The sequence below is a fragment of the Terrapene carolina genome, unplaced genomic scaffold (genome assembly GCF_002925995.2).
Source record: "Terrapene carolina triunguis isolate 2854851 unplaced genomic scaffold, T_m_triunguis-2.0 Scaffold95, whole genome shotgun sequence".
NCBI classification, from domain to species: domain Eukaryota; kingdom Metazoa; phylum Chordata; order Testudines; family Emydidae; genus Terrapene; species Terrapene triunguis.
In genome coordinates this window covers 2,493,882-2,521,723 of record NW_020664446.1, presented here as the reverse complement: position 1 = coordinate 2,521,723, position 27,842 = coordinate 2,493,882, and the positions used below count along the sequence as shown (strand labels likewise).

General features: G+C 49.1%; 1 protein-coding gene across 2 annotated transcripts in view; it reads right to left on the bottom strand.

Annotated features, from left to right (window-relative positions):
* Positions 1-27,842, bottom strand: part of FBXW4 (F-box and WD repeat domain containing 4) — an 89,954-nt gene that overhangs the window by 13,738 nt on the left and 48,374 nt on the right. For both annotated transcript variants that reach the window (XM_026651103.1, XM_026651104.1), the window contains one exon: positions 7,292-7,357. In XM_026651103.1, the coding sequence (XP_026506888.1) occupies positions 7,292-7,357 (66 nt within the window). The remainder of the gene's footprint in view (positions 1-7,291; positions 7,358-27,842) is intronic.

The following is a 27,842-nucleotide window of genomic DNA, read 5'->3' as shown; positions in this document are numbered from 1 at the left end:
CTCGCTCCACGCCAGCATGGCATAAGCCCAGGCAATAACTAATCAGCAAAACCAAGGTACTGTAGGAGGTTGGGTGAATTCTGGGTCTACAGCCATATCTCAGTCCCTGTCTCCGGAGCCCTAAAAGGTGGCCTCCATGCCAGATATTTACCATCATACAATATCATTCCCGCCTCTTGGCAACCTCTATACATTTTTGACTATCAAGAGGAAGCCGACTTAAGTGGCTTACTCTGGTGGGAGTTTCTACCAGCGACCTCTCTCCCCATTTGGGATGTACTACATCAAAATTACTTAACTGGTTTGCTTCCCTTCCTCCTCCCCCCCCCCATCCTAAAATCCTGGAGGATCCCCTAGGGTTTGTTTAAACTCTCCAAGCTGTAAGGTTTCACTTTCTGCAGGACTTTGGTGGAATTTAACAGAAGACACAGATCTAAAATTTCCATGGTGTACCAAAACCTATCCCTCGACAAAACTCTCTCTATGAAGGGTTAGAAATACAGCTTATAACTCGGATCTGATCCTGCAAACCCTTATTCTCCCGAGTACCCCTACACACCCAGCTGGTCCCAGTGAATTAGTGGGGCTACGCAGAGTACAGTCTTGCAGGATTGGGCACGAGGCTTAGAAAGACTGGATTTAAAATTGGGAACCATCAGTAATGGTCAATTTCTCTCACTCTTCCTAAAATAACGAAAGCGTCCGTCCTCAATCCGAATATCCAGAAAGGTGAAGTCACAAACGTAAAGACGCACCAGCCCTGCTGACAGCTGCCCTGGTGGCTTTGGTCTTTATGTTAAAAGCTACAAATGTAGACAGGATTAATATGGTTTGAGACAGAAGAGACCTGTTAGTGCATCCACTCCACTCCCCTGCAAGAGCTGAGGGGGACCCGGCTCACGTTACCCGAACAGATACTAAAGTGGATCAGTCACCGTGCCAAGCAGCAGCAAATTCAGCAAGCTGCGGGTGCAGCGCCTTCGGGTGGCATGTCCTGCGTGGCCGCTCCTGCTTTGTTTTCACAGCACTGCGGCCTGATCCCGGACACACCCAGAGGTGTATTACTGCCGCTGCCTGACCTGCAGGAACCTTCCCCCGCCCTCTCGGCACCGTGCCCGGTGCACACACCTGGAACTCCCCTCTCGCCTATTCCCAGCAGCTTTTGTGAAGCCCCGCACCTTTCACCTGGCTTTGTGCCGGTGCTGGCTTCCCGCTGACATCAAAGGGGGCCTGCCTGGAACACCTGAAGAGGAGGCAGGAGGACGGAGTCAAGAAATGCAGCTCTGCGTCCTTCCCCTCGGTGCGCCCTCTCCCTCGCTCTTTTTCATCCCTTTGAAAAGGTGGCAGAGATAAATGGAGAACAAAAAAGCTGCAGCCTTCGTCCACGCCACCCCTACCACTTAAGGGGGAAGGGACCTTTCCGAAAAAACCCCCACATGTGCTCATACACAATGGCTCAAAAGGCCGGGCAGCACCAGCCCACTTTGTACTGCTAACAAGGGAAACCTAATTACAGGAAGAGGGCGAAGAGGGACAGATAAAAGGGATACAAAATTTCAACATCTGTTGCCATAAAGGGATAAGAAGTGGGGAAACGCAAAGTGTCAGTTTGGTGTCAGAGACGGCGTAAAGCCGATTTCAAAGGGCTCGGGGGACGGAGGGACCCAAAAGAGAAATTAGAGGGTTCTTTAAAAGAGAAAAGAAAAGAAAACAAGCTGCCACAAACGCTTTCAAAGGAAAGAGTTGGGATATGAAAAGGAAGAGAGAAGCAGGGGCTGTTTAACCTCAGCACAGTTAACATGCCTTCTCCTGCGTCTCAGGGCCCATGCGCCTCTGGCGGAGTAGCACGCTGCAGGTTTACAAACGGACAGCGTGGTGCTTTGCATATTCCAAGTGTTCGGGACACAGGGACAGCCATACTGGATCAGAACAATGGTCCCTCCGGAACCAGCTGCTCCCCAGGCCGGTGCAGAGAACCCCAGAATGGACAGACCTGGGATAACCTGCCCCAGGGGTTAGCTGATGGCTATGCCTGGAGGCAGGCAGGGTTTCTGTTCTAAAAAACGGCAGAACAGATCATGCCTCACAATCCCAGAGGGAGTAGGTGTAATTGGGCCAGTCATGACCCGGGGGCTCCTTACTTCCTGAGCAGTGATACTGAACTCAATGCGGTTCCAGACAGACAAGCAGTCCCCGGCCACATCCCAAGGAGTTCAGAATCTACACCAAGTGCGCTGGGAGACGCCGAGGAAGGTTCCATCCCACACCACCTTGCCCTTCAAATGGGCTGGGGGACAGTATTTTTACTGAGCCCTGTTAGCGCCTGTCGAAAAAACAAGTTTTCGGGAAGGGTTTAACACGAAGCGGGCATGGGCAGCTGGCATGCTGGGATAGAGAGGGAGCGCCAGGCGCATGGCACAACATGGAAACAGGCGAGAAGGGTCAGACCCCATAATGGGCAGAGAAAGGTAAAGTGCCTTGCCAAAGGGAAGTCCGAGGGAATCAGCGGGACAGCGGGGGTTAGAAGTCAGGACGACCTGGATGCCAGCCCTAGCCCGCCTCCCGAGGCAGAACTTCAGAATTACCCATGCTAAGGATGGGAAGGCCTGGAGCATGTAGTCCCGGTGGAGGCAGGCGTGTTCCCTACCGCAGATTCTTTGCCCTCACTTTTGGCCACACCACAAGATGCACCGTAACAGCATTTCTCGTATGGACGGCGCTGTAGCATCCCCTGCGTGCTCAGACCTGGCAGAGTGGAGCGACCCGCCAGGATTTCCATCCAAGAACGTCACGGGGTAATTCCGATCGCCCCCCATCTGTGAAGGTGAGCTTGCAGGGCACTCAGAGCCTCCCAAACACCTTTGGGACCCAAGTGGCAATAGTGTCAAGCTGAAGCAACGGGGCGACTTCCAGTCACTACAGCACAAGGCGTTAAGATGCCACAATATGTCCCGGAGGACAGAGTCTAAGGGATCGCCTCAAAATACTCGTTCGGGAACAACAGGTCTTATTCACAGCAGGCGAGAGGACCAGCTGTGTGCCTGCAGCTGGAATGTCAGCCAGCAGTCAATGACTGGGCATTACAGGGTCATTCCACTGCCTTCGACTCTGTTTTGCAAATTGCCTGTGGTGCTCTGGTCCGATGCCATCAGCTGAACATGTTCAGAACTAAAGATGGTTAGTGGGGAAGGAGGGGCCTCTCCTCCCCCAACAAGTATCTTCACCCCAAACTCCAGCCAACCCTGTGCCAGGTTCAGAAGGAGTTTCCAGGTGAAGACATTGTCCTCGTCCCCATCCCTCAGTGCGACACAACAGGACGCTCCAGAGAACAGAAAAGGGCCTAACATCTTCATGCCAAGGACAGCAGCTACAAGTATCAGCCAAGGATTTATCCAGTCTGGAACCAAGAAGATCAGGATTCTCCGGTTATTTAGCTTTAAATCTTTTGTAGCAAGTTCCAACTCTCAGCTGTGGAGAATTCAAGAGACCACCCACCCCAAGGGAACAGGAATTCTCAGGAGACCACCACAGCTTAGTGTCGGGTGTTGGACAGCAGGAGCACTGACATGACAACTGGGGGCTGATCCATGCTCCGAGTTCCTGGGGGTTTCACTGTGAGCGGTAGAGGCAGATGAAGACCTGCTCTCAGATACACACATGCAGCTCCCACCAACCTGTCAGGAGCAGCAGCATGGCCGTCCCAGGTCAGAGAACAGCCCGGGGCGCTCGCAGAGAGGCGGTCAGTGATGACGGTCTTCCCACCCCGCCTGACTGATGGTAGCAGAAACACTCTGCACGGGTGCTGCCTTTCAACCCTCACCGATAGCGCTGAGCGAAGGCCATGCCAGCTCGAGATCCAGGGACTGGTCTCTGGCGTCCTGAGCCAGTCAGAGCTGGCAGTGCTGCGGAGACCGTGGGCACAGACCCTGTAGGAGCAGCCCATAGTGCTTTCCCATGGACACTGCTGCTGGCCAGCATAGGAGCGACACCAACGGGCTCGGAAAAGGTGTCCCAAGCAGTGGCCCTTGGCTGGGGAGAGGGACATTATATGGAGAGGTTGAGAACTGCTGGGATTGAGGTCTTCCATCCCGTCCCGCCCCGCCGCCCACGTTGCTGCTTTGCTTTCCACCCGAGCCACACATTTCACCAGCAGCCCCTTGCTCTTCCACTAAAGTGAGCTCTCCATCCAGAAGTGCATCCTCACAGGACCCCGGGCCACCATGGGGATCTCCCGCAGCTCTGCAGACAGGGCCCACGGTTGCACTCCAGCTGGGACAGGTGAAGAGGGAAGAATCGGCCCGATGAGCGAGGCCCACTGGCTTGGCTGTCCCAGCTTTTTGATCTGCCTGTCAATCAGGCTTTGGCCTTATTGAAAGATCAAACTCCTTCATGCCTGTTTGTTACCTTAATCCTATTTTCTGCACAGCTTTATTATCTGTTCGGGCTTCTCTGGGACAGGCTGTTGGATTGACTAGACCCTTAACCCTGGAGCCTGTCCCTTCGCTCCTGGCAGATGCTTCCATCCGAGAGGAGCCAGGAAAAGTTCAAGAGCACCAGAGGCCCCAGCACCAGCCAGGGTCTCGGAGCCTGTCTATGCACCTTCGGTATCGCAAAGGGCCCCCATCACCTCAACATCTAAGCACCAGTCTGGAGCCGACCAGCTCACCACCCAGTTCACCAAAGAGCATGTGCCAGGGTTAATTCTGGACAGCATCAATTATGACAGGACCTTTGTTTTTCTTTAAAGATATAATAAAACTGAAAACTTAAATCATCAACTACAACTATAGAATAGCAGTGTATACAGCCAGCTGTGACAGACAGCGCCTGTAAATAAAAGGGCAGAACTGCTTCTCTCTCGGCCCTCAAACCTAACCCCTGAGCTCTGCCAGTGCACCTCAGTCCTGACACACACCCCACCCATTCCTCCAGCCCCTCAATCCTAATCCACAGCCCCCCTGACATTTCAGTCCTGGACTACTGTCCCCACCCCCAGCACCCCTCAATCCTGATGTGCAAGGCCTCCCTCCCTGCTATTCCAGGCCTAAGCGGAGCACACCCATCACGTACGGCTGGGCTGTGCTATTGTGACCTTGTCCTCAGTACACCGAGACGCCCAGGCTGTCAACCTCACACTTCCCTTCAGCGGAGTTCAGTTGCAGGACTGGGACCCAGCCTGTGCGGAGTCCTAAGGCCAGTGCTTTCCCAGACTGCATTACACCCCAGCAGCCTCCATGCAGGGACCCAGGCCATTAGCCTCTGCCACGTATTAAGACTGAAGGAAAAGACACATTTAGGTGATCACATGAAATTACCAAGTCACTATTCAACCCTTCACCACGGTGAACTACAAGCAGAAACTGCTAAACAGAACTAGACCTCCAGATTTCCCTGTGCTCAGCCCCTGGCATCTCAACAGCAGAGAAATGTTGGCAAATTGGAAGGAATTCAGATAAATGTAACTAAAATAACTCAACTGCTTGAAAGGGCGATGTAGCTGGAGAGAGACAGTAGAGAACACGTATCTTGACCAAAAGAGGAGGGGTGATGTGAGATGTACAAGTACTTTCAAGAGACAGTATAGACATCACTGAGGAGGAACTAGTTTCTGTGGCACAAGCTGGTACAACAAGGACTGCGGGGATGAAACTGAGCAAAGGAAGATGTCTGCTGGATATCAAGGAACAGTTCCCACCAGCGGGGAGACAATCTCCCAGAGGAAAGGGGAGATGCCCCATTTCTTGGGGGTGTTTACATGGGACTAGGCAAAGTGCTGGAGAACAGGCAGCAGGGAACTCTGAGCATGGCAGGGGTGCTGCTGGCCATAGTGACCATTTCCATCTCTGTCAACTATGGGCTATTCCAAATGTGGGAATCGAAAAACTGGATCAGACCCCAGGTCCGCCCAGGCCGGTATCCTGTCTCTGACAGTGGCCACCACCAGATGTTCCTGGGGAAGGTGCAAGAAACCCACCGTAGCAGATGTGGAATAATCTGCCCCCAAGTCTCATCCTCCTCTCTAACAGTTAGAGATTGACTTAAGCCCTTAAAATAGGCTTTAATACTCCTTCCTAAATGTGTTATAATTAATTATAACTGGATAGTCTTGATATTCATATGAATGTCCAATCCTTTCTTGAATCTTGTTACATTCTTGGCCTCAATTATTTCCTGTAGCAATGAGTTCCACAGGCTAATTGCATGCCTACAAAGTGTTTCCTTTTATGGGTTTTGAATTTCCCACCTTTTAATTTCACTGAATATCCCCTCTTGTTCTTGAACGGGCTAAATAAACTACGTGAACTGGTTCTCCTTTATCTGCTCAAGAAAAAAATTGCAGCCAGTCTGTTCTTTGTACTAAAGCAGGACAGGATAGGCAATCCCTTCCACTGGCATGTTGGAGCACATACGTGCTGAATCCCTGGCACTGGGGAAGAAGGGGACTTCCAGGGCCAAAGAAGTTGCATATTAACACCTGAACTCAAGTACAGTAAAAGAGTTTCACACCATCTCTGCTGAACTGTGTTCTGTGGAACAAAATCTGAGGGTATTTCTTACTCTCTGTACAATAGCCATGTCTTTCTCTTTATCTTCAGAAGCTGGAAGACTATACAGGAGTTGTATGAGAGCAAGGGGCTTCTGAAATGTTCAATTCACTAAACACACTGCCCTCTAGGATATGGCTAAGGAAAAGGTTATTGGACGTGATTAAGTAGGCATAAGGTTTGAAGCTCACAGGCTCACAGGGGACAAAGGTGGAAGAAGCCCTTTTAGATCACCCAACCCATCTTTGCTGATACAGAATTATCCACAATTACCGGTTTTCTAGTGCTTTGTCCAGTCATTTTAAGAGTCCCACGTCGCAGTTCCCGACTGAGATCTCAGGGTGTGAAATACTTTCCATGGGGAAGTTTTTTAGATGTCCATCTTAAGTTTGTGTCATTCCCCAACTCCCTGTCTCTGACATCAATCCCCTCCCTCACCCCAATTATTACCACACTCCCCATCTTGGCCTCTTCTCTGCACGCTCCCTCTTGGCTCGGGGTCCTTCTTTCAAGCTGAGTTGCCTCATGTCTACCCTGAAACTCTCACCCTCACCCCTTATTCTGAGGAACTGAAAGTCACTTTTCTTGAGATCTCACCTCTACACCTTCCTTTGCCCCATGGCTGACAAATGACTAAGCTGGCAAACTGCAGATGACAGTCAGGTTACAGGCAGCCTCAGCTGTGCATTTCTTCCCCCCCGCCCCCCAAATGAAACATGCACAGTAAGGTCTGGCCGCATGCTTACCTCTCTAAGTCCCAGATTCTCAGAGGAGACGTGTGTCCACAGCAAGCTGTCCCAGTCACGAAGGAACTGTCAAAAAACAAAACAGCATCAGCCATCTCCCCTTGGAGCGTGAAGAAGAGCTGTGCTATGTGGAAAACATTTCTAATTCAGGGCAAAGAACAGCAGAGACACCAAGAATGTTGTTATTCTGTTTGTATTACCACAGTGCCTAGGAGCGCCAGCCGTGTGCTAGGTGCAGGTACAAACACAGGAGCTCGCAATCTAAGCGTAAGACAAGAGAGAACAGATGGACACAGAGAGTCCGACAGGGGAATACAAGGAACCAATGAGCAAACATTGGTCAGCGTGACAGGCAGTGGTCTCAGCACACCAGCAGCCTAACCACTGTCATGTTTTTTAGAAACATCGTGGCCAAGGAGGGTTGGGAGGAAGGATCTGAAGGAGGCGAATGGCTGGTGCTGAGGATGTCTACCCCGGATCCCCACGAGTTGGCCAAGCCACACAACACTGCGGAGGAACCCAGGACTGGAACAGCAGAGAATGCTGCAGGTCAGGACTTAGGAACGTTGGCAGAGCTGCGTGGGGACCCCGGACTGGAAGCGCTGTAGCGCTGTAAGTTATAACATACGTGGGAAAGTACCTCCTCAACAATGACACTAGCACAATACTCCACATAACTGTGTATAAACCCTGCATAAATCCCACTGGTCATGCATGGAATCAGCCAGCAAAAAATGTGCAGCACTTTCACAGCAGCGACAGGCCAGACGCCTGTTAGAAACACCCACCACTATAACGGATTGGGCTCTCTTGCCATATAACTTGGCTTCATTTCCACATTCCTACAAGGTCAGTTCAGAAATCCCATGTGATGAATACAGACCCGCTGATGGACGTCTGGGCTCCAGAAGTCACTCTACAAGCCCTGGTCTTGAACCAATTCGATAAGGCAGGACCCAACCCCAGACCTCGAATGGCAGAAATCCAGTCATGTGTGGCAATTCTCCACATTGCTCATTTTGTGTCAGCCTCCATCCCGAACCAGAAAATCATCAACTTACGACAAGTTTTGCTACAAGTTATCTTTCAGACGGTCTCATTTATTACAAACTACCAAGAAAATACCCCCAAAATCAGTGATGGGCATAGCTCAAATGCAGGAAATGGAGTCACAGCTTTAAATCCAGACTGGTATCGAGCTGAGCTGTAATGTACTCTGGAGTGGCACAGGATGCTTGGCAGCTGAAAGGACAAACCGGAATAAGGACCCAGGTGTCTGTGAACAGCCAAGCTGTTAAAATAGCCAGAATAATTTTTTAAGAAATCCCTTGGATTTATCACAGTTTCCACCTGGGGGAGGGTCTCGGACTGCTTTAATGAACAAATTAATTCATCTTCAGCCTTCTGTGAGGTAGGCAAGCATTATTATCCCCATGTTAGAGAAAGGGAAACAGAGGCACCAAGTAAGTCTGGGGTAGAACTGGATGGGAACCCAGGATTCTCTGTCTTTTCGCTCTCTGTTTCAGCTGAAAGATCAGCCCTCCCCTGACCATAAACTCTAGCACCCACCAAATATATTACTGGGAAGGGGTGGGGACCTGGCACCACCCACACTCGAGCAGTTACAGGAGGTGGGGGAAATTCTCCTTAAAGTAACTGATGGTGGCCACCATGTCTCTTTAATGTAGAAAAATCAGCGCAGCATTTGTTTTTCAGACATGACCCAACATCACATGCTCTTGGACCGATACGCTGAAGACCCAGGTTCTCTGCCCCATGCCAACCCTCACCACCAGCTCCTTACAGCATAGCCAGGAGGGGTGTTCGAATGGAAATGCTGACAGGCTGTTAAATACAGAACGGCACAAAACAGAGTCACTTCCACAACTCTGCAATTGACCGCCAATTTCGTAGGCAGCATTTTGGTCAACGAAGCCCAGAACTACAAAGCTAGGTGTTGGGTTTTGTCTCTTTTTTCCCCCTTTAACGTAATCCATTAATAACTAGTAAAGCCAATTACTGTGGTTAGAAACATAATAGCAGCTCGGGAACCAGTCAAGCGGGCAATTGGGTTCTTAAGATTTTTTCCTTTTAAAAAAAACCCCCCACAAGAGAAGCCCCTTGCTTTGCAGACACAGAAGGTATGCAACAAGCCCCTTTGACCGCGGCCACAGGTCTAAATTAACATGGAGGTAAATCAATAGGAAGGGAGAGGTGGGAGGAACCGCAAGCTCTAATCCCTGCCATTCTGACCGCCAACCAGCCTGTGGTAGGGATTAGGGTCCTCTTCTCCTTACTCCCAGTCGTCCCAACTCTCTAAAGCATCATCTAAAGAGAGCTACACACTGCTGCTCCCCTGCCCGAAACCTGCAGCTTTCCCACTCCCCTGGGCCGTTCCACTCTAGTGCTCTCATACTGGATTGCAGCCGGAGGCTCCCCTACTCTTGCAGGGGCTTCCAATGTTCAGAGACTTCAATACCCGCCAGCCTAGAAGAACACAACCCAGATTAACAACCGTTGCAGAAAAGTCTCAACTGCAAAGAGCAGCGGGATGAGATTTCCCCCATGGGAGACACTGTGGTTGGGGCACTTTCATTGCAGAGATTAAAGAGAAGGATCGATATGGTGTCAATGGGACCAGTGGAGGAAGCAGACCCTTTTAATGACTGCTAGAGGCCAAAGAGTGGATGGAGCTCATGCAGCTCTTCGGTGATGTAGGGCAAACCACTGCCCTTGCCCCGCTGAACCTGGTCTATAGATAGAGGCCTTCAGGCTTGTTAGTCCGGCTCCCTTCACCAAAACTAACTGCGCTCCAGGTGAAATGGCAACACTGCAGCCAATGAAAGTCAATGTTGATAAATACAAAGCAATGGATATTGGGAGGAAAAGTTTAAGCTACTCAGATATCTTACAGGGTTCTAAATTAACTATGAGCTCAGGAAAGGAACCTGAGGGTCACTGAAGAGAGATGAGAATGACCATCTCTCACCAACAATGATGAGAATGGCTGGAAAAAGTCTCCTCTGAAGAGAGTGAAAAGATGGGGATTGTTACCTTTAGAGAGGAGACAGTAAGAGGAGACGTGATAGTCTCTCTAGAAATGCAGTGTCTAGAGAAGATACATGGGGAACTTGGGTTCTCCCTGTCACACAACACAAGAACAAGGCCAAGGGGGCATTCAATGAAATTAAACAGAGGGGAAATTCTAAACTGATCAAAGGAAATATCTTTTTCTACACAACAAGTAATTAGACTGTGGCATTCACTGCCCCTGGGAGCTGTTGAGGACAAAAACTGAACAAGATTCAGTACGGATTGGACATTTATGTGAATAATCAAGAATATCCAGCGTTGTTATATTTATAAGAATTTTGCAAGGGAGATAAATCCTTCATGTTTCAGGGCTTAAGCCCATCTCTACCTACAGAGAAGAGGTGAGACTTAACATGGGGACGGATTACCCCACATCAGCTGATGCAGGGGGCTTAGATCTTCTCCTGGAGCACCAGTTCTGGCCCCTATTGAAGGCGGGACACTGGACTAGATGAACCTGGGATCTGATCCAGTCTGACAATTCCTACGGTCTACTTTAACACAAACCCAGCCATTCAGATGGGCTTTCTAACAGAGATGGTGCCTCTCAGGATGTCCCTCCTTCACGGGACAGTGGAAGCGCCAGTGGGGAAGACTCTTCAGTCCCATCCGAAGTGCTCCCTCCAGAAGTGCGAGATGAGTGATGCTGTCAGGCACTCGTGTTCATGTTGTGACCACCTGGGTGGGCCCACGGGCCAGCAGTGACTACATGCCCATTTCTGCACGGGAGGGTTGGGGACTTCACTTGGCATTTGTTCCCATTATTTCACAGGCTTCACACCCTACCTGCTTTCCAATGTTAGCGCTAAAGCAAGGAGCTTCTTTAGCCTTTTGAAGATTTTTATACTTAACACACAACACTTTGGATGGGAAGAAAATTCAGGTCCCCCCAAAAGCCCAGTCCATCTCCAGCTACAAACTGTACTTACCACAGAGCTGGCATTTCATGGGAGATCACCCCCTCGAGTATTCTGATGCTACCTCTGGAGGAGATACAAAACATCTCACTGATTTGCGGTCATTAAAGATACAATGGCATTTTGGGCAATAGTTGGGAGTATCCTGGCTAAATTCCAGCTGCGGCGATTCCATTTTACCTCTTTAAATTCGCCCTGCAGTTTCAACTAACCACAGTATCTCTTTTACTTCCTCTCCGAACCTGCTATGGAGCGGTGCTGTGAGCTGTTAAAATGACTGGCTAGCGGTGGCTACATTTCAGAGGTAGATTCCAGCATAGACACAGTTTGCAAAGCTCTTGGGATCAGTCGTGGCTACAAAGGCGGAAGACCCCTTTGCTGATCCATACCTTCCGCCCTGGCAAACTAAATGCTTGCAGGATCAACTCCAGTTGAGCTGGACACGCAGGCTATGCGAAGACTTCAACAGCCCAAGGTGAAAACCCCCTTTTTAGCATCCAACCCTGACACCATATCAATCCTTCTTTTCTAACACTCCATCGTGTCCCAGGCTTATGCCCTTCCCCTGTACTGTAAACAGATTGCTTCCCCAGCCCCATTCTGCTCTTGAGGTATCTGGATTCCAGAATCCAGCTGACACGTGCAAGCTCCTTTTCTTTCCGTCTCCCCCTCCCTCTGGAATTGGACGTCGTTGTTCCATTTTGGAGATGATTGTATACGGAGAACCATCGAACCGGGAAACAAAGGAGTTATTACTCCCCAGAGCCCGGCAGCTGGGAATGGGGAGGACGAGGCAGGGAGCTGTAGGCAGAGACCGGGGGCGGGGATGGGACAAACGAAAGGGGAATAAGAGGCGTATGGGGAAGAAGAGAGTCCAGAGAGAAGAGCAGAGAACGCGGGAGAGGCTCTTGGTGCTACAATGCTAACCGCACAGGTCTGTGGGTTGTGTAGCCTTTGGTTCAGCACTGACACGCTTTGGGAAGGGAGGCCACCAGAGCTGTCAAATCCTTCACCAACGTGCCCATCAATTGTATTCAGCTCTGCCCGACCCGCACTGGCATTTTAATTACTGTTGGGTAAACTAATTTGTACAAATGAAGGCAACTCTGCCTAATAGAATATGCAAGCTCTCTGACCTCTGACAGGCAATGACACAAGATACAAAGGAGGCAGAGGAAGGCTTTTTATCGGAGCCTTATTACTCTCTATTACTCCAATTAGTCAAGCTCCAGTGCTCCTAATTGGGGGAAAAAATTGCAATTAAATCAATTTTTGATGGGCTGAAAGTGGGTTACCGAACCGCCCTGCCTGTGAAACACTGATATTATAGCAGCAAAGGTCAAAGTCTTTGTCGGCACCTGTGGGGCCCCCGCCTTCCCACCCCCTTCCCCCAAACCACTCGACGCTCCCCCCTACACGCAGCCTGCTAAGCCTTAGCGAATCATTAGAACATGTCACGTCTGATCGCTGCTGCTGCCACTAGCCGACTAACCTAATCAGTTGACATCATTATGGAAGGTAACTCCTAAAGCATGAATATAGTGCTAAGGTCACACAAACTCGGTGCAGCCCCTGCTGAAAAGCTGGGGGGGGGGAAGAGAAGGAGAGGGGTTGGGAGAAGCAGCTGCAACAGTAACATTGTAAAAGATGGGAGGGGAGGAAAGAAGAGGGGGGAAAAATCTGCGTAGGAGATTCCAGCACTTGGAGCATGAGGCTTTTCCAACAGGACGGACACACACAAAAGGGAGAGATGCAGAACGGCTCGGGAGAGAGGAGGCTGCTTTCTCTTGATGTCACCCACCGACACAGCAGCCTTTAATTTTATTGATTAACTCTGGCTTTCCCGCTCCACGTGGAAGGGCGTGCAGCCGTAGTCCAACTATGTCAGAGGGACACCGTGACTATGTCAGAGGGACACCGTGGCGGGCTCTCTCAATTTCTCACACAACAGTCAGCGTTGGACTGGCTGTAGGCAGCAGCACCCATTTAGAAATCTACTGCTGAATTCAATCAGCACATTTGCATTGCAAACTGGACTGTTATTAAAAGGTCATCCCCATGCGCCGTGCACCACTGGTGTGTTACTGTAGGGTGGGTCACGAATGCTAAGTTGAAAGTGCTACGTGCTAAGCACTCGTGCGTTCTCGATGCAGATCTCGTTGCACCTTAGCACTCGTGATCCACCCTACAATAACACTGGTGCATCACGTGTGCTTTGACAGGGCTGATTTTGAAGGCAGGGTTCTGTACACTAGTGTGATGTGGTAGGACTACTCAGGAGAGCTGGGCTGCACATGGTGCATTACTGTAGAGTTGCTGGTCGCCTGACACCAATTTATTTAAGCTGCAGTGATATATAGGAGGTCAGACTACATGATCTGGTGGTCCCTTCTTGTCTTAAACACTATGACTCAGTGGCTCTTGCAGAACACCGCTTCCCATCTCCTCCACGGTTTAGGGCACACTTTGCATAATCAAGCACATGCTCTAGTCCCTCCAGTGGCTCCCAGTCCCCTTCCACTGCCAGTTTAAGGCCTTGGTCTAACCTTCCAAGCCACTGCGATGAGCTGCAGCTCTTAGAACACTTGTGGTCCTCTGGGACAACGCAGATCATAAAACCCCGAATGAAGGGTGTAAGAATGGAGGACAAGCCAAGCCAAGCCAAGCATCCAGCTGTGGAGAGCTTCCAGAGGACGCTGCACAAGTCCAGAGCCCAACCACTCCAAAGCCTTCCACTTTGACAAAGCTTTTCCTCCGTGACCAGAACAACATTCACAACCGACACTCCCCAACTTCTCCAAAGACCAACCTACTCCAACCAGAGCTTTCTAAAGACGCCAGAGAGTCCTAAAAGATAGAGCAGCGGTTCTCAAACGGTGGGTCAAGACTCCATTTTGATGAGGTCACCATGGCAGAAAGTCCCAGCCCAAGCCCTGAGCCCAGCAGGGCTGAAGGTAGAGCGTCACAATTTTTTCTGGGGGGGAGGGGAGGGGGAGAGGGTCACGATTGTTTTTTTAATCCAAATGGGGTCACCAACACAAAAGGTTTGAAAAACACTGCACTAGAGGCTTTGCTATTGCCAGTGTAACCAACATAGAAGGTGCCCAAAATGACAATAGAGAATATATACTAGATACAAACTGTTCAGAGAAAAGAGACTGAAGCATGTGCTTTGGGGAGAAAAACACAGTTTGCAGGAAAATAAATTAAAACACTAAATTAAGGTCAATCCTGAGCCCTTCTGACAGCCACCAAGCCCACAAATCTCTCTCTATAGCACTGCTAACATGTCCATCACCTTACGCTCTGGGTCTCGAAGTCTACAAAGTCCCCTTAATCAGTAAGGAACTAACTGAAATATATTCAACAGAGAAATAAAGACAAAATTTAATGAAACCCTCTAGCATAGAGAATGGCCAAGTTACTAAGCCAAAGGTGATGGCACTGAGACAAGAGGGTATTTCCCTTATCATTCACTATGAAAGGAAATGGATCCTTCAGGCTCTCCTCTGGTACCTGCTCAAGTCAATGAGATTTCCCCCCCCCCCCCATTAAATACAGCAGTAGGACGGCAGGTGAACAGTCCCTGAGCTGTCCTCCTGCTTCCAACAAGATGACCTCCCGAGAAGCGTGGAAAGGTACAGCAGCAAATGAAAAGAACGGGTTAGTCCTTTGGCCTTGATTCTCCACACCCGCTGTGCTATGCTCAGACAGAGCGCGTTTCCCCTGCACAGGAGAGAGTCTCCACCAGCCGTCTCTGGCCAGGTTAAGGCCCCTTTGTGCGGCATCACTAGCCCGAGTGGTCTTAGTGGACCAGAAAATCATTAGCATTGGGAACTCTCACGAAGGACCATCAAAGGGAAGGGCAGCTGTACTGCAGTTAGTGGGCCAGTTACCCCCCATGGAAGGAAACGGAACAGAAGCCTGTTTAGGACAAGAAAAATAGGAATGAAAATGCTGGATGCGTTGACGACACATGACAGAACTGGCCAGAACTTGGAACAGGATAGCACCTGCCTGCCTGCACAACTTCCCTCACTGCTCTGCCAACGCACCTCCGGTTTCAACAACAGCAGCCCCTGCTTCACAGTGTTGGGTTCCCCACAACGCTCTGCCAGCGCACCTCAATCCGGAGCCACTCATTCCAGTGCTCAGGCCCTACTCACAGCTCCGCCCACACACCTCAAACTCAGCCTGTGGCCTCCCTTGGTATTCCAGTGCTGGGCCTCCAGGACAGCCCAATGCTCTTCTTTCGTTTTAATTTGCTTGGCCACGTACTTCTACGTTATTTATCACCAAAGGGTGGCGGCAGCTGGAGGCGAACGGCACGACTGGTCCCATGAATGGAACGGTGGACGTTGGGCATGTTAGAAGTTGCTCCCTTAGGCCCTACGCAAACGTCACAGTATTTCCTCAGCCAGCCAGCCAGCTCGAGGTTGAATCGCGCTCCCCGACATGCATCGTAAATTGCACACAGAGAAGCTACAGAAGAGCTCTGCCCAGTCGCTATTGGCATCCCGTCCAGGACTCTCAGCATAAAGAGGAACCAAAGCATGTACGAGGAGACCGAGTGAGCTCTCAAAATTTACAACCTCTTCTCCCCACAAGAGGAAACGCTGCGCTTCGGCAGAGAGCACTGAAGACACGGGCCTGGAGAGACAGGCTAATAAGTCACTCTCATGCTGCGTTCTGCCCCACGCGCCGGCTGGAAAGCTGGTCCCCAGGACGCGGGCATTTGCATTTCATACTGAGAAGTACATTGTGGAGATGCTGGAAAAGCCATAACCTGGAGGTCTGAGCTGGAACAGAGAAGCCCCACATTCAAGGCTGGACTCCAGTCCATTGAAGAAATGAAACCCTTGCTTCATTGTTTAATGCAGACGGAGTTGTCGTCTTGACCTTCCCATGCCTCCTTTTCTTCTCTTTTGCTGTCTGAGTCGCTTTCTTGGTCTCTAGCTCCCATCACTTTGTCCCTCTCCGGGTCTCCATTGCTCAACACATTTTCAGAGAGCCATGGACAGGAGGGCCAGAAGAATCTCCACACCGCCCATTCGCTCTGGCCCCCAGCACTGCGAAGGACAGGATCCTAATATTATTCCTAGGTACCGATTAACAGAACCCCAAATACCTCCAGCCTCAGGGCCTCAACCGTCTCCAGCGATAATTCATCCTTGCGCTGCATCATTCTCCTACTGCTCCATTTTCCTTCCGTCTGTGCCTGAATGCTCCCAACTTCTGGCTTCAGGCCACTGCTCTTTAATTCACTACCCACCATGCTAAGCCTGTTCCTGCATGGCTCGCTGTATTTGGGAACACTATTCACAGGGAGACAACAGACATTTGGCCCTGTAGCCTGCTACTCAAGCTCTCTCTCCACAATATGGAAGCCCTTTACATGTGGCTACTGAGCCATAAAACCACTACCCTCACTGCCTGGAGGTCTCTCCCCAGCAATCTCCTCTCCTGCAATGCCAGTAAGGGACCAGTCCATGTATGAGGACTAAAATGGGAGTCCAACGACAGGTGGCACTTGATTTTATTTTTCGCAAGAGCAAACTTCAGTTGTTTGCATTTATTGTACTCCTTTCCCCCTCACACTCCTGGATGGCATGTGTCTTTTTAGAAAGTGAAGTTCAGGGGAGGACCACGTCTGGACAGCACCCAGACAACGGGGACCTAACCTGTTCACCTGGGAGCTCTTTCACACCAATATCTAGACAGTGCTCTCCACCCTGCTACCTCCACGCTTTTGAATGTCTAAAAGAACGCCATTAGTAGGATCTGCCCACACTAATCCTGCTTCTAGCCAGCAAGGGTTACTTAAATTCATACATCAAAACTATTTTAAAGGGAAAGTTTATCATACATGTATACAAAGTCTGACATAACTACTTTTCATATATGGCTTGAAGATCTTGCACAGCCTCGTAGCTGTTTTGTACAGAATATATGTACTCCTATGGCATCTCCAACATCCCACCCTCAGCCACAATCCCACAAAGTCTTCTCCAGTCCTAATTTAAGCCCTTTCTCTCACAACTTTAAGTGGCGGCAAATATCCATTAGGCAGGATATCCAATTCCACTTCATCCCACACCCACCTCCTTCCTCTCCATCTTCTTGGCCTCTTCCATGCCTCACCTCCACTAACCCACCCACTTCCTAACCCTTCTCCCCTCACCCCCAAAAAACAGGTATTCCACTCTCCAATCTTTCACTATTTCCTCCATCAAAACTAAGATTTTATTGCATTTACAAAAGGAGACAAGTTCTTAACCAAAAGTGAGACAGACTTGAGTATTTCATCCTGGTGCTGTTTTGAGTGCCAAGTACAGAAACACTACAGAAAAACCTGCACAAAAATAGGCCATACAGATATTCCTTTCCCCATCTCCACCATCAACTCCTTTAAGTAACCCTGGCTTTCACCTTGGCCATGTCCACTGAAGTTATGGCTTGCAAATTACACATATGGAAGTCACACCTCTTAGTTGGGAAGCCACACTCAAATCCATCAAAGCAAATATGAATAAGTTACAGTAAACTACACAATATTTGTCTCAAATTATACCTACATATCTAAAATCCGATTTGGGGAAATCAGGAAAGGCCATTAGAGTTTGCCTCCATTTATCTGCCCTCTCCTCACAATCTCCTTACTTCCCAACCCCACTAGTTTGCTTATTGACCTCATGGTCTGTGGTGATACCTGGGCCTACAAATTGACCCAACTTGTCAGCTCACCTGTGAAAAGTGCGTGGAAGTTCATAAAACCTCACAATAACCTGTAACAAATGTCGATGGGAAAAGATGCAAAAGCGAGACAAAAAGATAGATCGTCCAAACAAAAAGGTCTCCTGCTAGAACTCCAGGACTGTGTTAAGATCATGCCTGGGAACTGAAAATCAATGAACCAAAATTGGTGTGTGGGAAATTAGGTCTAACTGGTGGAGAAAATAATGATGGGATGGGCCATTCCAGCCATCACTCCCTTTCGGGGGCCTTAAAGAAAGAGCCTTGGAGAACAATGGGCTGCTGATGGAAGCTCCACCATCATGGCTGCCACCCCCACTGTCCCTTGGCACCCCAGACCTGCATCATCCTGATCCTGAGAGATGTTCTAACCAGAGCAGGCCAGGGAGAGGGACCCAGATGACATCACCACCTCTACTTGTTCCAGCGGAATCCCAAACATAATGGGGGATGTGAGACTTTGTGTCTCTTCCCACCACTACCCTGCACCTTCCCCCTGCCGAGAGTCCTTTTCCTTCCCTACCTTATTTCTTCTCTTTCCCATCCCTCTCCTTTTGCCGTCTATGTCGTAAGTGTCTGGCTTCGCCAACCAAGACCACTTATTTTGCGACACTGCTGTGAGCCTGTGATCAGAAAGGCAACTAAAACCAATGCCCTAAACAGCTGAACGCTGGTACAAGTTTGCCAGGTCTCAGAGTGGCTGATCAGACCACGTGCTGGGCCCGTGTTTCTCCAGCAGTGAAGTTGTAACTAAGGGTCAACACTAGAGCCAGAAGCTGCACTTTCCACCTTTGCTGTTCTCTTCTCTTTCCTCTTGTGTGTGTGTCTTTTTCTGTCTTCTAGGAAACTGGATCGGACTTTAACAATAGCCACAACAGCTCCAGCTGAACTCAACTAACTTCTTCTCTTTTCCCCAAAAAGGACAGCTATTACCATCTTTGATACCACCTGTGAGACTGTCAAACACGGGGGGTTCTAAAAATTCTCTCCAGCCAAAGGGGAAGGGAACGAGGGATGTTAAAATAAAAGCCTTAATTAAGACTTCACATTTCAAATGCTTTAACTTTCCCCCCCCTTCTTTTGTGTATCTTTAACAAAAGATTTAAAAGGGATTTTAATGCTGTGTTTGCCATGGTCCTACGCAGACTGAGGTCTCTGTGTACCAAAGCCTGAGCCTGGTTTAAAGCTGTTTAATGTTGGACGGTGACTTGGTTATGTTAACACCTTTGGGCCATATATTCCATCTATATTAATACAAAAGGTCAGTCCATTTTCAAGATTTTGCCAACACTTAATAGATCTCCACACAAATGCCATGTCATTGGAGTTACGGCTGAAAACGTATCAGTATCTGACGTGTTAAAACCACCTTACAAGACCGTTGTAGTTCTCCAATAACCTACAAGACTGAATTTCTTGGGTTTCTAGTGTTAATGTTAACTTGAAAAGAAACCTAAACATGTGGAAGTAGGGAAATGAAGGGCCAGGGATGGCACGCAAACAACCTTCATTCTGCTCTGTAGCACTGCCGCGGAAAAACAAATCAACAGAGGCAGCCTTATTCCTCCATAACAGCTTCCCTGCATCCACCCGAGTGCTCTGTCCTTTCCACCTTTGTGCACTGTCCACAGAGTCATTTGACTAACCTCCCAGGAGGTAAATCCCACAGCGAAGGCCACTCTCCAGTCGTCAGTATGGTGCCATGTGTCACCAAATACACGGACATGGGTAAAGGCAGGGTTAGCGTACCCACATCCAGGCAGAAACCTCAGCCCCAAGTGAGCAGGCAACCTGAATTAAATGATTTCAGTGCAGTTATATCGAATTTCCTAAGGGAGGTATTTTTAAAAGATAAAACTCATAGTAACCAAATTCTATCATACGACACTAAGTGCTGAACGGCAGCAGAACGCGGCACCCTAGCCAAGGGGCGCAGAAATTCCCCGACGCCCATCACACCCACTCGCTCCCCCGCCCCCATCGGGGCCCAGCCCCCACCGCCCCCCCCACCCGCCCCCCCCCCCCCCCCCCCCCCCCCCCCCAGGGCTCAGCCCCCAATACCCACCACACCCACCCGCTGCCCTCCCCCAGGGCTCAACCCTTGACACCCATCACGCACCCACAGTCTTCAGTGGCTTCCCACTGGCTAACCACTGTTGCCCTCTCCTCACACATCTCTGACAGCACCGAGCCCCCCTTCCCGCCCCTCTGGTAGACCCCAGGGCTCAGCGCCCGGTGCCCACACACACACAGGCATACAAAGAGGCTCTGAATTACATCGTTTGAGTTTCCCAAGCCTGCCCAGGTGTAAAGCTCCAGTGATTCCTTTTTCTTTATTTACTTGTCATTTTCCCTCCCCCTCTGCCCGCCCCCCCAGGCCCGTTCAGGCCACACAATGAGCGGAGAGGTTGGGGTATGCATTGAGAGACAGAACCATTCCTTGCAGACGAGTTCCTCCTCATGAGAAAAGGGGGGGGGAAAGAGGGGGGAGGACAAATTCTAAGAAGCCGTTTCTAACACCCCCATCCCCTCCCATGAAATGATTTCCATTAATTGCCTGGTGGGAATGACTTATTTGGGTGGGGGCGGGGAGGTTTCTCCCTCCACCCCTAATTGGTTTATTGAAGTTTAACAGGGCTTTCACCTGGAGAAGCTAGTAATTATTCCCTTCACTTCACACTCGTACCTGTAGCTTCACACTTAGCCCCGGACTCGCTCGGCAGGGAGGGTTTTGTTCCATCTAACTGCAGTCCCCACACAAATGGCCCCAGCAGCGGGAGAACGAAGCAAAGTGGTAATTTCCAGCCCGGCATAATTAGCCACGGTCCTTTCAGCCATGGCCGCTGAATGGCAGGGTCCGTCGGAGAGGGTGCGCCCTGTGGGAATGGCGGGCTGGGGGCTGTGCTCAAAAGGCAGACAAAAGCGTTTCAGGGATCCAGTCTGGTCCACGCTGGAGGAGGGGGTGGGAGCGGGTGGGCAGGCTGGCAGAGCAGTGACCCCTCAAACCATGGAGTTTACTCAGCCAAGGCCATACTGAACTCCCCCACCCCCATGTACCCCTTCCCTGGCCTTTAGCATGAGCGGCAGCAGAGATCCCCACCCACAGGGACAAAGGAAGAACTCCTGAGAAGAGCCCATTGGGAACGCATGGGGGGAGCCCGGTCGTGTGTACCCTCACTTCCAAGGGGCAGCATTTCTGAGCATTTCAGTAGCTGACTGTACTGCAGAGGTGCCAGGCCTGTGACGGATGGAGGAGAACACGGGTCCCATATAAGACAGTGACAATACATAGTCTGGGAATTAGTGACAACTCTCAACCAAAGAGTACCAAGGGACCTGGTGGCAGGGTGCTCTGCATCCTCCAACTCCTGCCCCAGGATCCCTGGTTCCCATCTCCAATCAGCTTTTCGCTTGGTATGGAGATGGAACTCCGGGAGATACTAAACATGGAACCCTACTGCCGTGTTTTAATAGAGACAAGGCGGTGAGGTCATGTCTTTTTCTGGACCAGCTTCTGGTGGTGAGAGAGAGACAAGCTTTCAACCTCCAAAGAGCTCTTCTTCGGGGCTGGAAAACGCACTCTTAGGGTTCGTCTACCAGGGATAAAAGCCCGGCGGCACAACTGCGGCTGGCCCGGGTCAGGTGACTCAGGCTCACCAGGCTCAGGCTGTGGGGCTAAAAATTGCTGCGTAGACATTCGGGCTCTCGAGACCTTCCACCCTTGTAGGATCCCAGAGCTTGGGCTTCAGCACTAGCCTCGAAGTCTACCCAGCAACGGAAGAGCCCCACAGCGCAAGTCAGCTGGCAGAGGCCAGCCACAGGTCTCTCTTTGCTGTGTAGCCATACCTTTAGTGTCTAGCAAAGTGATGAATGTAAGCTCCCAGGCTCGTCTTGTGAAGACGTTGTGCAGGTTTCCTCAGAGGATGAGGACTGAGAGGTCAGAGACAGAGTGATCACTTTGTGAAAAGTGTTCGCTCACAGGTGACAGGGTGGTTTTGTCTTTTATCATTTTTCTGTGAGAGTTCATTTGAGAGCGTAGGGATTGTCTGGTTTCATCCGCATAGTTGCTATGGGGGCATTTAGTGCACTGGATGAGGTACAACACAGGTTGTGATAGGCATATCCGGGCAGTTGATGCTGGAGTGTGTGTGTGTGTGTGTGTGTGTGTGTGTTCGTTCTAGACAGAGTTTAGTGGATGGGTGGCAGTTGTTGAAATTGTGGTGGAAATCTGTGACGCAGTTTAGCTTGTCTGTCCACAGGATGAAAATACCATCGATGTTTCTCAGGCGTATCATTGGTTTCATGGTGCATCTGTCCCGAAATTCTTCCTCAAGGTGGCCCATGAAGAGGTTGGCACATTGGGGAGCCGTCCTAGTAACCGGGGCTGTTCCCATGGTTTGGACAAAGGGTTGGATTGTTGAATGTAAAATTATCCTGGGTAAGGATGAAATGGATGAGTTTGGGGATGTGTTTGGGGTGGAAAGCTGAAGGTTGTCCATTGTCTTATAGATATTAGAGACAGGCAGCGAGGCCGTCAGTGTGAGGGATGTTGGTGTATAGAGAGGGGACACCCACGGTGGCGAGGATGGGGTTCTGAGGGCAGTTGTTAATGGTGCAGAGTTTCTGGAGGAAATCAGCGGTCCTGGAGGACGCTGGCCCTTTGTGTGGTGAGTGGTTTGAGGCTGGTTTCTATGAATCCTGGTATTCCTTCAGTCAGAGTACTGTGGCCAGATACGATGGGTCTGCTGGGTGCCCTTGTTTGTGTATCTTGGGAAGCACGTAGAAGGTTCCTGTGGTGGGTTCATGGGGGATGAGATTGTAGAGTTTCTTTCAGAGTAGTTTGGGGAAGGATTTGATGAGATCCTTAAATTCCTGCATAAACTGTGGCATGGGGTCTTCTTTGCGTTCTTCATAATAGGTGGTGTCGGAGAGCTCTCGGTTGGCCTCATTAATGTAGTCGTCACTATGATGGTGCCCCTTTCGTCTGCTGGTTTGATCACCATCTGCTGACTGGATTTCAGGGACTGTCTAGCTGTCCTCTCGACCACGGAGAGGGTGAAGGTGGATGTGATGTTTGTTAAGGATTTCGCAGTCAATTTTTTTCCTAAAGCAATCGATATGATAAAGAATGTGGTTTTGTCCTTTGTGGGGTATCCAGTCAGATGATTCCTTCTTCTCATGACTATCGCTGGCAACTGGCTATTGTGGGTGGTCATTGTTAGGACAGAATTATTTGAGGCAGAGTCAGTGGAACAATTCTTCCAGTTCTCCACATGTTAGTATGTCATCAGGGTCTGTGGTGGGGCTTTTTTACTGAGTCACTTTTCAGAGTGGCACCTCACTTATCTTGCTTTTGTTCCACTGTTGGCTTCCTGTCCTGTGGCATCTAGATATTCCTAGAATTATAACTCATTAAAAACTATCTGAAACCAACATGCTGCAAAACAAACGTAGACAAGACAAATCACACGGCTTTCAGATGCATTCCTTCCCACGTCTGGGCCGCAAGATGTCAAAACTTAGATTGCTTATCTACATGCATTTAAAATGTACCCATCACCATGGTATTTAGGCACCACTGTGGTTACCTAAGCTCCTCATTCAGCATTTTGTAGACATGTAGTTATAGGCAAGTAAAACAAAACAAAACAAAACCACCTCAGAACTGGTGATCCGAACTGATTCGCAAAACCTGTCTGTTTTTCTGGGATTTGGCTGTCTTTTCTAAGCAGCACAAGAGCAGAAGCAGCACAATCTTGCTATATTATGAAGTTCTAAGGATCTAATCTAGCAGCCCTTGTGGTTCATGTCATCCACTAGCAAGCAAAAGATGTCCCCATTTGAATGCTCACTCCCTGCCATGCAATGAGGACCACATACTCAGCCTCTAGGTGAAACAGGGGCCCTCATGTTCCATTGCAATGCTCAGTGGCTTATCCAGCAGTGGTGAAGAGTGACCTCCAGAAGGGAGCTCCAGATAGCTAGGACTCATCTGCCGGGGGGTGGGCTGGGCACGTAGGGGGGAGGAGAGAAATCTTCAAAGGAGGTCCCCAGAAACCAAAACACTTCGTAGCCAGGCAGGCAGGGAGATTGAACATCTTAGGCACTGTGTTTTGGTTGGTCTGTCCCCAGCAGCTCCCCATACTATGCCCTGCACACAAACACGACGATTAGAAGGGTAATCCCACCAGCAAACCAACCATTTGCTCCAGGGCACACAAAGCATCAAACATAAAAGTTTTGTAAAACTCTTTTGTTACAGAACCTAATACCGGCCGGGTGGATTCTGCTAGGTTCCATGGGCCCCCTGAAAACTACATTCCCAGGATTGTTGTTCTTCAAAAATGTCAATGAAAGCAGGGTTTTAAAAAATAATAATCTGCCATGATGTTAAAAGACTAAACACCCACAGTCTTGTGCTCGTGACAGAGACTCAGGAACTGAAAGTTTCTATAAGCAGAGAGTGAAACTGACCAGCTTTGTTTCACTATCCAGGCCAAGCGAAGAGCCGAAAGCAAACCCGCCATCAACAGGGTACAGTGAATTATGCCGCCTTGCTTACTCTCGTGATCTTATCACAAATCTTGCAATATCTGGTGTTTTCCTTAAAGCCCCACGCATTTCCTTAAATGCTTGGAGTCAAGGGATTAAATGAAACTCTAAGCTTTAATTAAATAAAATTTAAGTTTCTATACCTTATGGTTGTGGAGAAACACGTGTGTCATGTTTTTAAGCCTAACTGAAGGAGTCAGAAACCATAACACAAAGCAAACTCCCAGAGTGTATCATTTTTAAAAATCTCATGATTTTGTGAAGACTGGCATGATTTTTGAATGCTTGGGGAGGGTGATGCTGATTGTTTAATATTCTCTTAGGTTTAGTAATTGACAGTGTTACGAGTATGCAGTGTTGGTATAGCCATGTCGGTCCTAGGCTATAAGAGAGACAAAGGTGCGTGAGGTAATATCTTTTACTGGACCAACTTCTGTTAGTGAGAGAGAGAAGCTTTCGAGCTACAAAGTTTGTCTCACTCACCAACAGAAGTTGGTCCAGTGTTACTAGTAACAAGTTTGTTCGGGATTTTTTTGTTTTATTTTAACTATGCTATGAGAACTGGTCAAAAGTTTTCCATTAAAACATGTTTGACAGAAAATGGCTTTTCAATCAAACAAAAAAACCTGGAAAGTTCTTATTTTCATGTTTATAGGAACACCTAATAACCCCAAAATGTTCAGTTTAAAAACTTAAAAATTGTTTTTCAGTTGCAAAAACCACTTCTTCGTGAAGTTTTGACCCAAAAAAATTAGTTTGATGAAATTTTTCATGGGAGTCAACAATTTTCCAACCAGCTCAAGCAATCATCATCAGTCAGCCAGCAGATAGAACCATTGGGCAGTCATTTTTACTATACATAATGGGGACAGAGGCAGGAGACTGTACTAGCTCCAGGTCTACACAGAAATATTCGATCATTGATTCCAAATTTCTCCCCCCATTCCATGATACTCACATTATTCCCAGAGGAAGATTAAAAGAATTTCCCCCTGCTGGATAAGTGTATTGGGTTCAAAGAAGGTCTTAAGAAGCAAAATGACCAGAAAGGTAATAAGTGTGTGTATATATATATATCTCACACACACACACACACACACACACACACGAGTCCCAGGACAATGAGGCATGGAGACACAGGTGATCCTGTGGAGGAGGTGAGCAAAGCCTCATCTGTGTTCAACTCAGCCATGAAATGACTGCTAAAGCCTTCCTGCTCCAACCAGAGCGGCCCTGGCTTCCCTCTTCCATCAGTGCTATGGAGCTTAACTTGGACACATTCAGGAGAGCCTCCTCCCACCAGCTCCCCAGCTTCTGGAAGGGAATGTCTAACGGCGTTTATAGTTTGTGAACTTTTTCCCTTTTCCCCAGTTGCTAAGCTGGAGGCAGAATCCTCTTCTCCAAGTGCCTCGCAGGCTCCATTGCTTGTTCTCCGTGCTCACTCCACCTGTGCAATTCCTCCTGACATCGGTGCAAGTTCTGCATATCAGAAGAGCGCAGAATATGCAAGGGAGACCTGCAGCACAGGTTGCAGAGAAGAACCATGCGCCGCATCCAAAGATGGGCCACTGAGCTAACAACCAGTCGAGGCACCAGCATACGTATTAAACAACTCTGCCTGGAACAGCCAGCTACTGGCTAATACAAAATGTTTGGGTCTCACACTGCTCCTGCTGAAGTCAATGAAAGTTTTGCAGCGGGCGTCAGTGAAGCTAGGATCAGCCCCTTTGCCTCTAACAACCATCAGTGATACAAGTTGTGCGGTCTGTGAACTAATGCAGATCAGCAGCATGGGCCCTGTTCAAAATGCCTCAATAGCTGCATCTGCACTCACGTGCTCTAGTGTCACTGAGCGATTTTAACTGATTTCAATGTATTAAAATGGGGAATTTCCAATAGCTCCAGTATTGCTACCAAATCTCAATCAAAGTCGGGGACCTCAAGGGGCCAGCAGCTTTGAGAACCATAACCCCACATGCTGCAGCCAGCCTTCGATCCTGAATGAGGTGGTCTTCGCTCTACTCCCACCGGTTACAAAGCCCTTCAACTCTACTGCCGGTGAACTTCAAGGCGGAACTGACTTCTTAGTTCTAAAGAGCATCCCCCACCCCAGGCTTTCAGGGACATGAACAAACAATGGCAGGGTTATAACCAGAGGCTTAACTCTGCCGCCTTTATGCTGAGCAGTGCCTTCACTACACGCAGTCCCACTGAAATCAAGTCTGGCTGGCATAAGTGGGTCCCAACGCAAAGCAAAATAGGTGATTATTTCTGTAGTACTCAGTGCCGCGGAGTAAGTCATTATAAAATATAACAAGAACATAAGAACATAAGAACGGCCGTACCGGGTCAGACCAAAGGTCCATCTAGCCCAGTGTCCTGTCTACCGACAGCGGCCAATGCCAGGTGCCCCAGAGGGAATGAACTAACAGGCAATGATCAAGTGATCTCTCTCCTGCCATCCATCTCCACTCTCTGACAGACAGAGGCTAGGGACACCATTCCTTACCCGTCCTGGCTAATAGCCATTAATGGACTTAACCACCATGAATTTATCCAGTTCTCTTTTAAACTCTGTTCTAGTCCTAGCCTTCACAACCTCCTCAGGTAAGGAGTTCCACAAGTTGACTGTGCGCTGCATGAAGAAGAACTTCCTTTTATTTGTTTTAAACCTGCTGCCCATTAATTTCATTTGATGACCTCTAGTTCTTGTATTATGGGAATAAGTAAATAACTTTTCCTTATCCACTTTCTCCACATCACTCATGATTTTATATACCTCTATCATATCCCCCCTTAGTCTCCTCTTTTCCAAGCTGAAGAGTCCTAGCCTCTTTAATCTCTCCTCATATGGGACCCATTCCAAACCCTTAATCATTTTAGTTGCCCTTTTCTTAAATGGCTAACTAGCCATTTAAGTGGCTAGTTAGCTTGCACACCCCGCTGATAAAGGCACGACTTCCAAGAGAAACGGTCTGGGACGGATGCTCAGAAGGCAGTGGCTTCTACACCCCAGCAAGAGGTCAGTTACTGGTCAAATCAATACATAACGGTGGCACATTTTGGGTGGGGAGGAGAAGCGCAGAAGAGGTGTTAAAATCTAGAAAAAATTTTCCCTGAATCTAAAGTCTGCCACCTTGGAGTAACACAGACACCCTGACAGGGTCACTCCATTGTCACCCCACGATGCTGCTGCCTTGTGAAGCAGATAAGCAATTTGCCCAAGACAAAAAAAA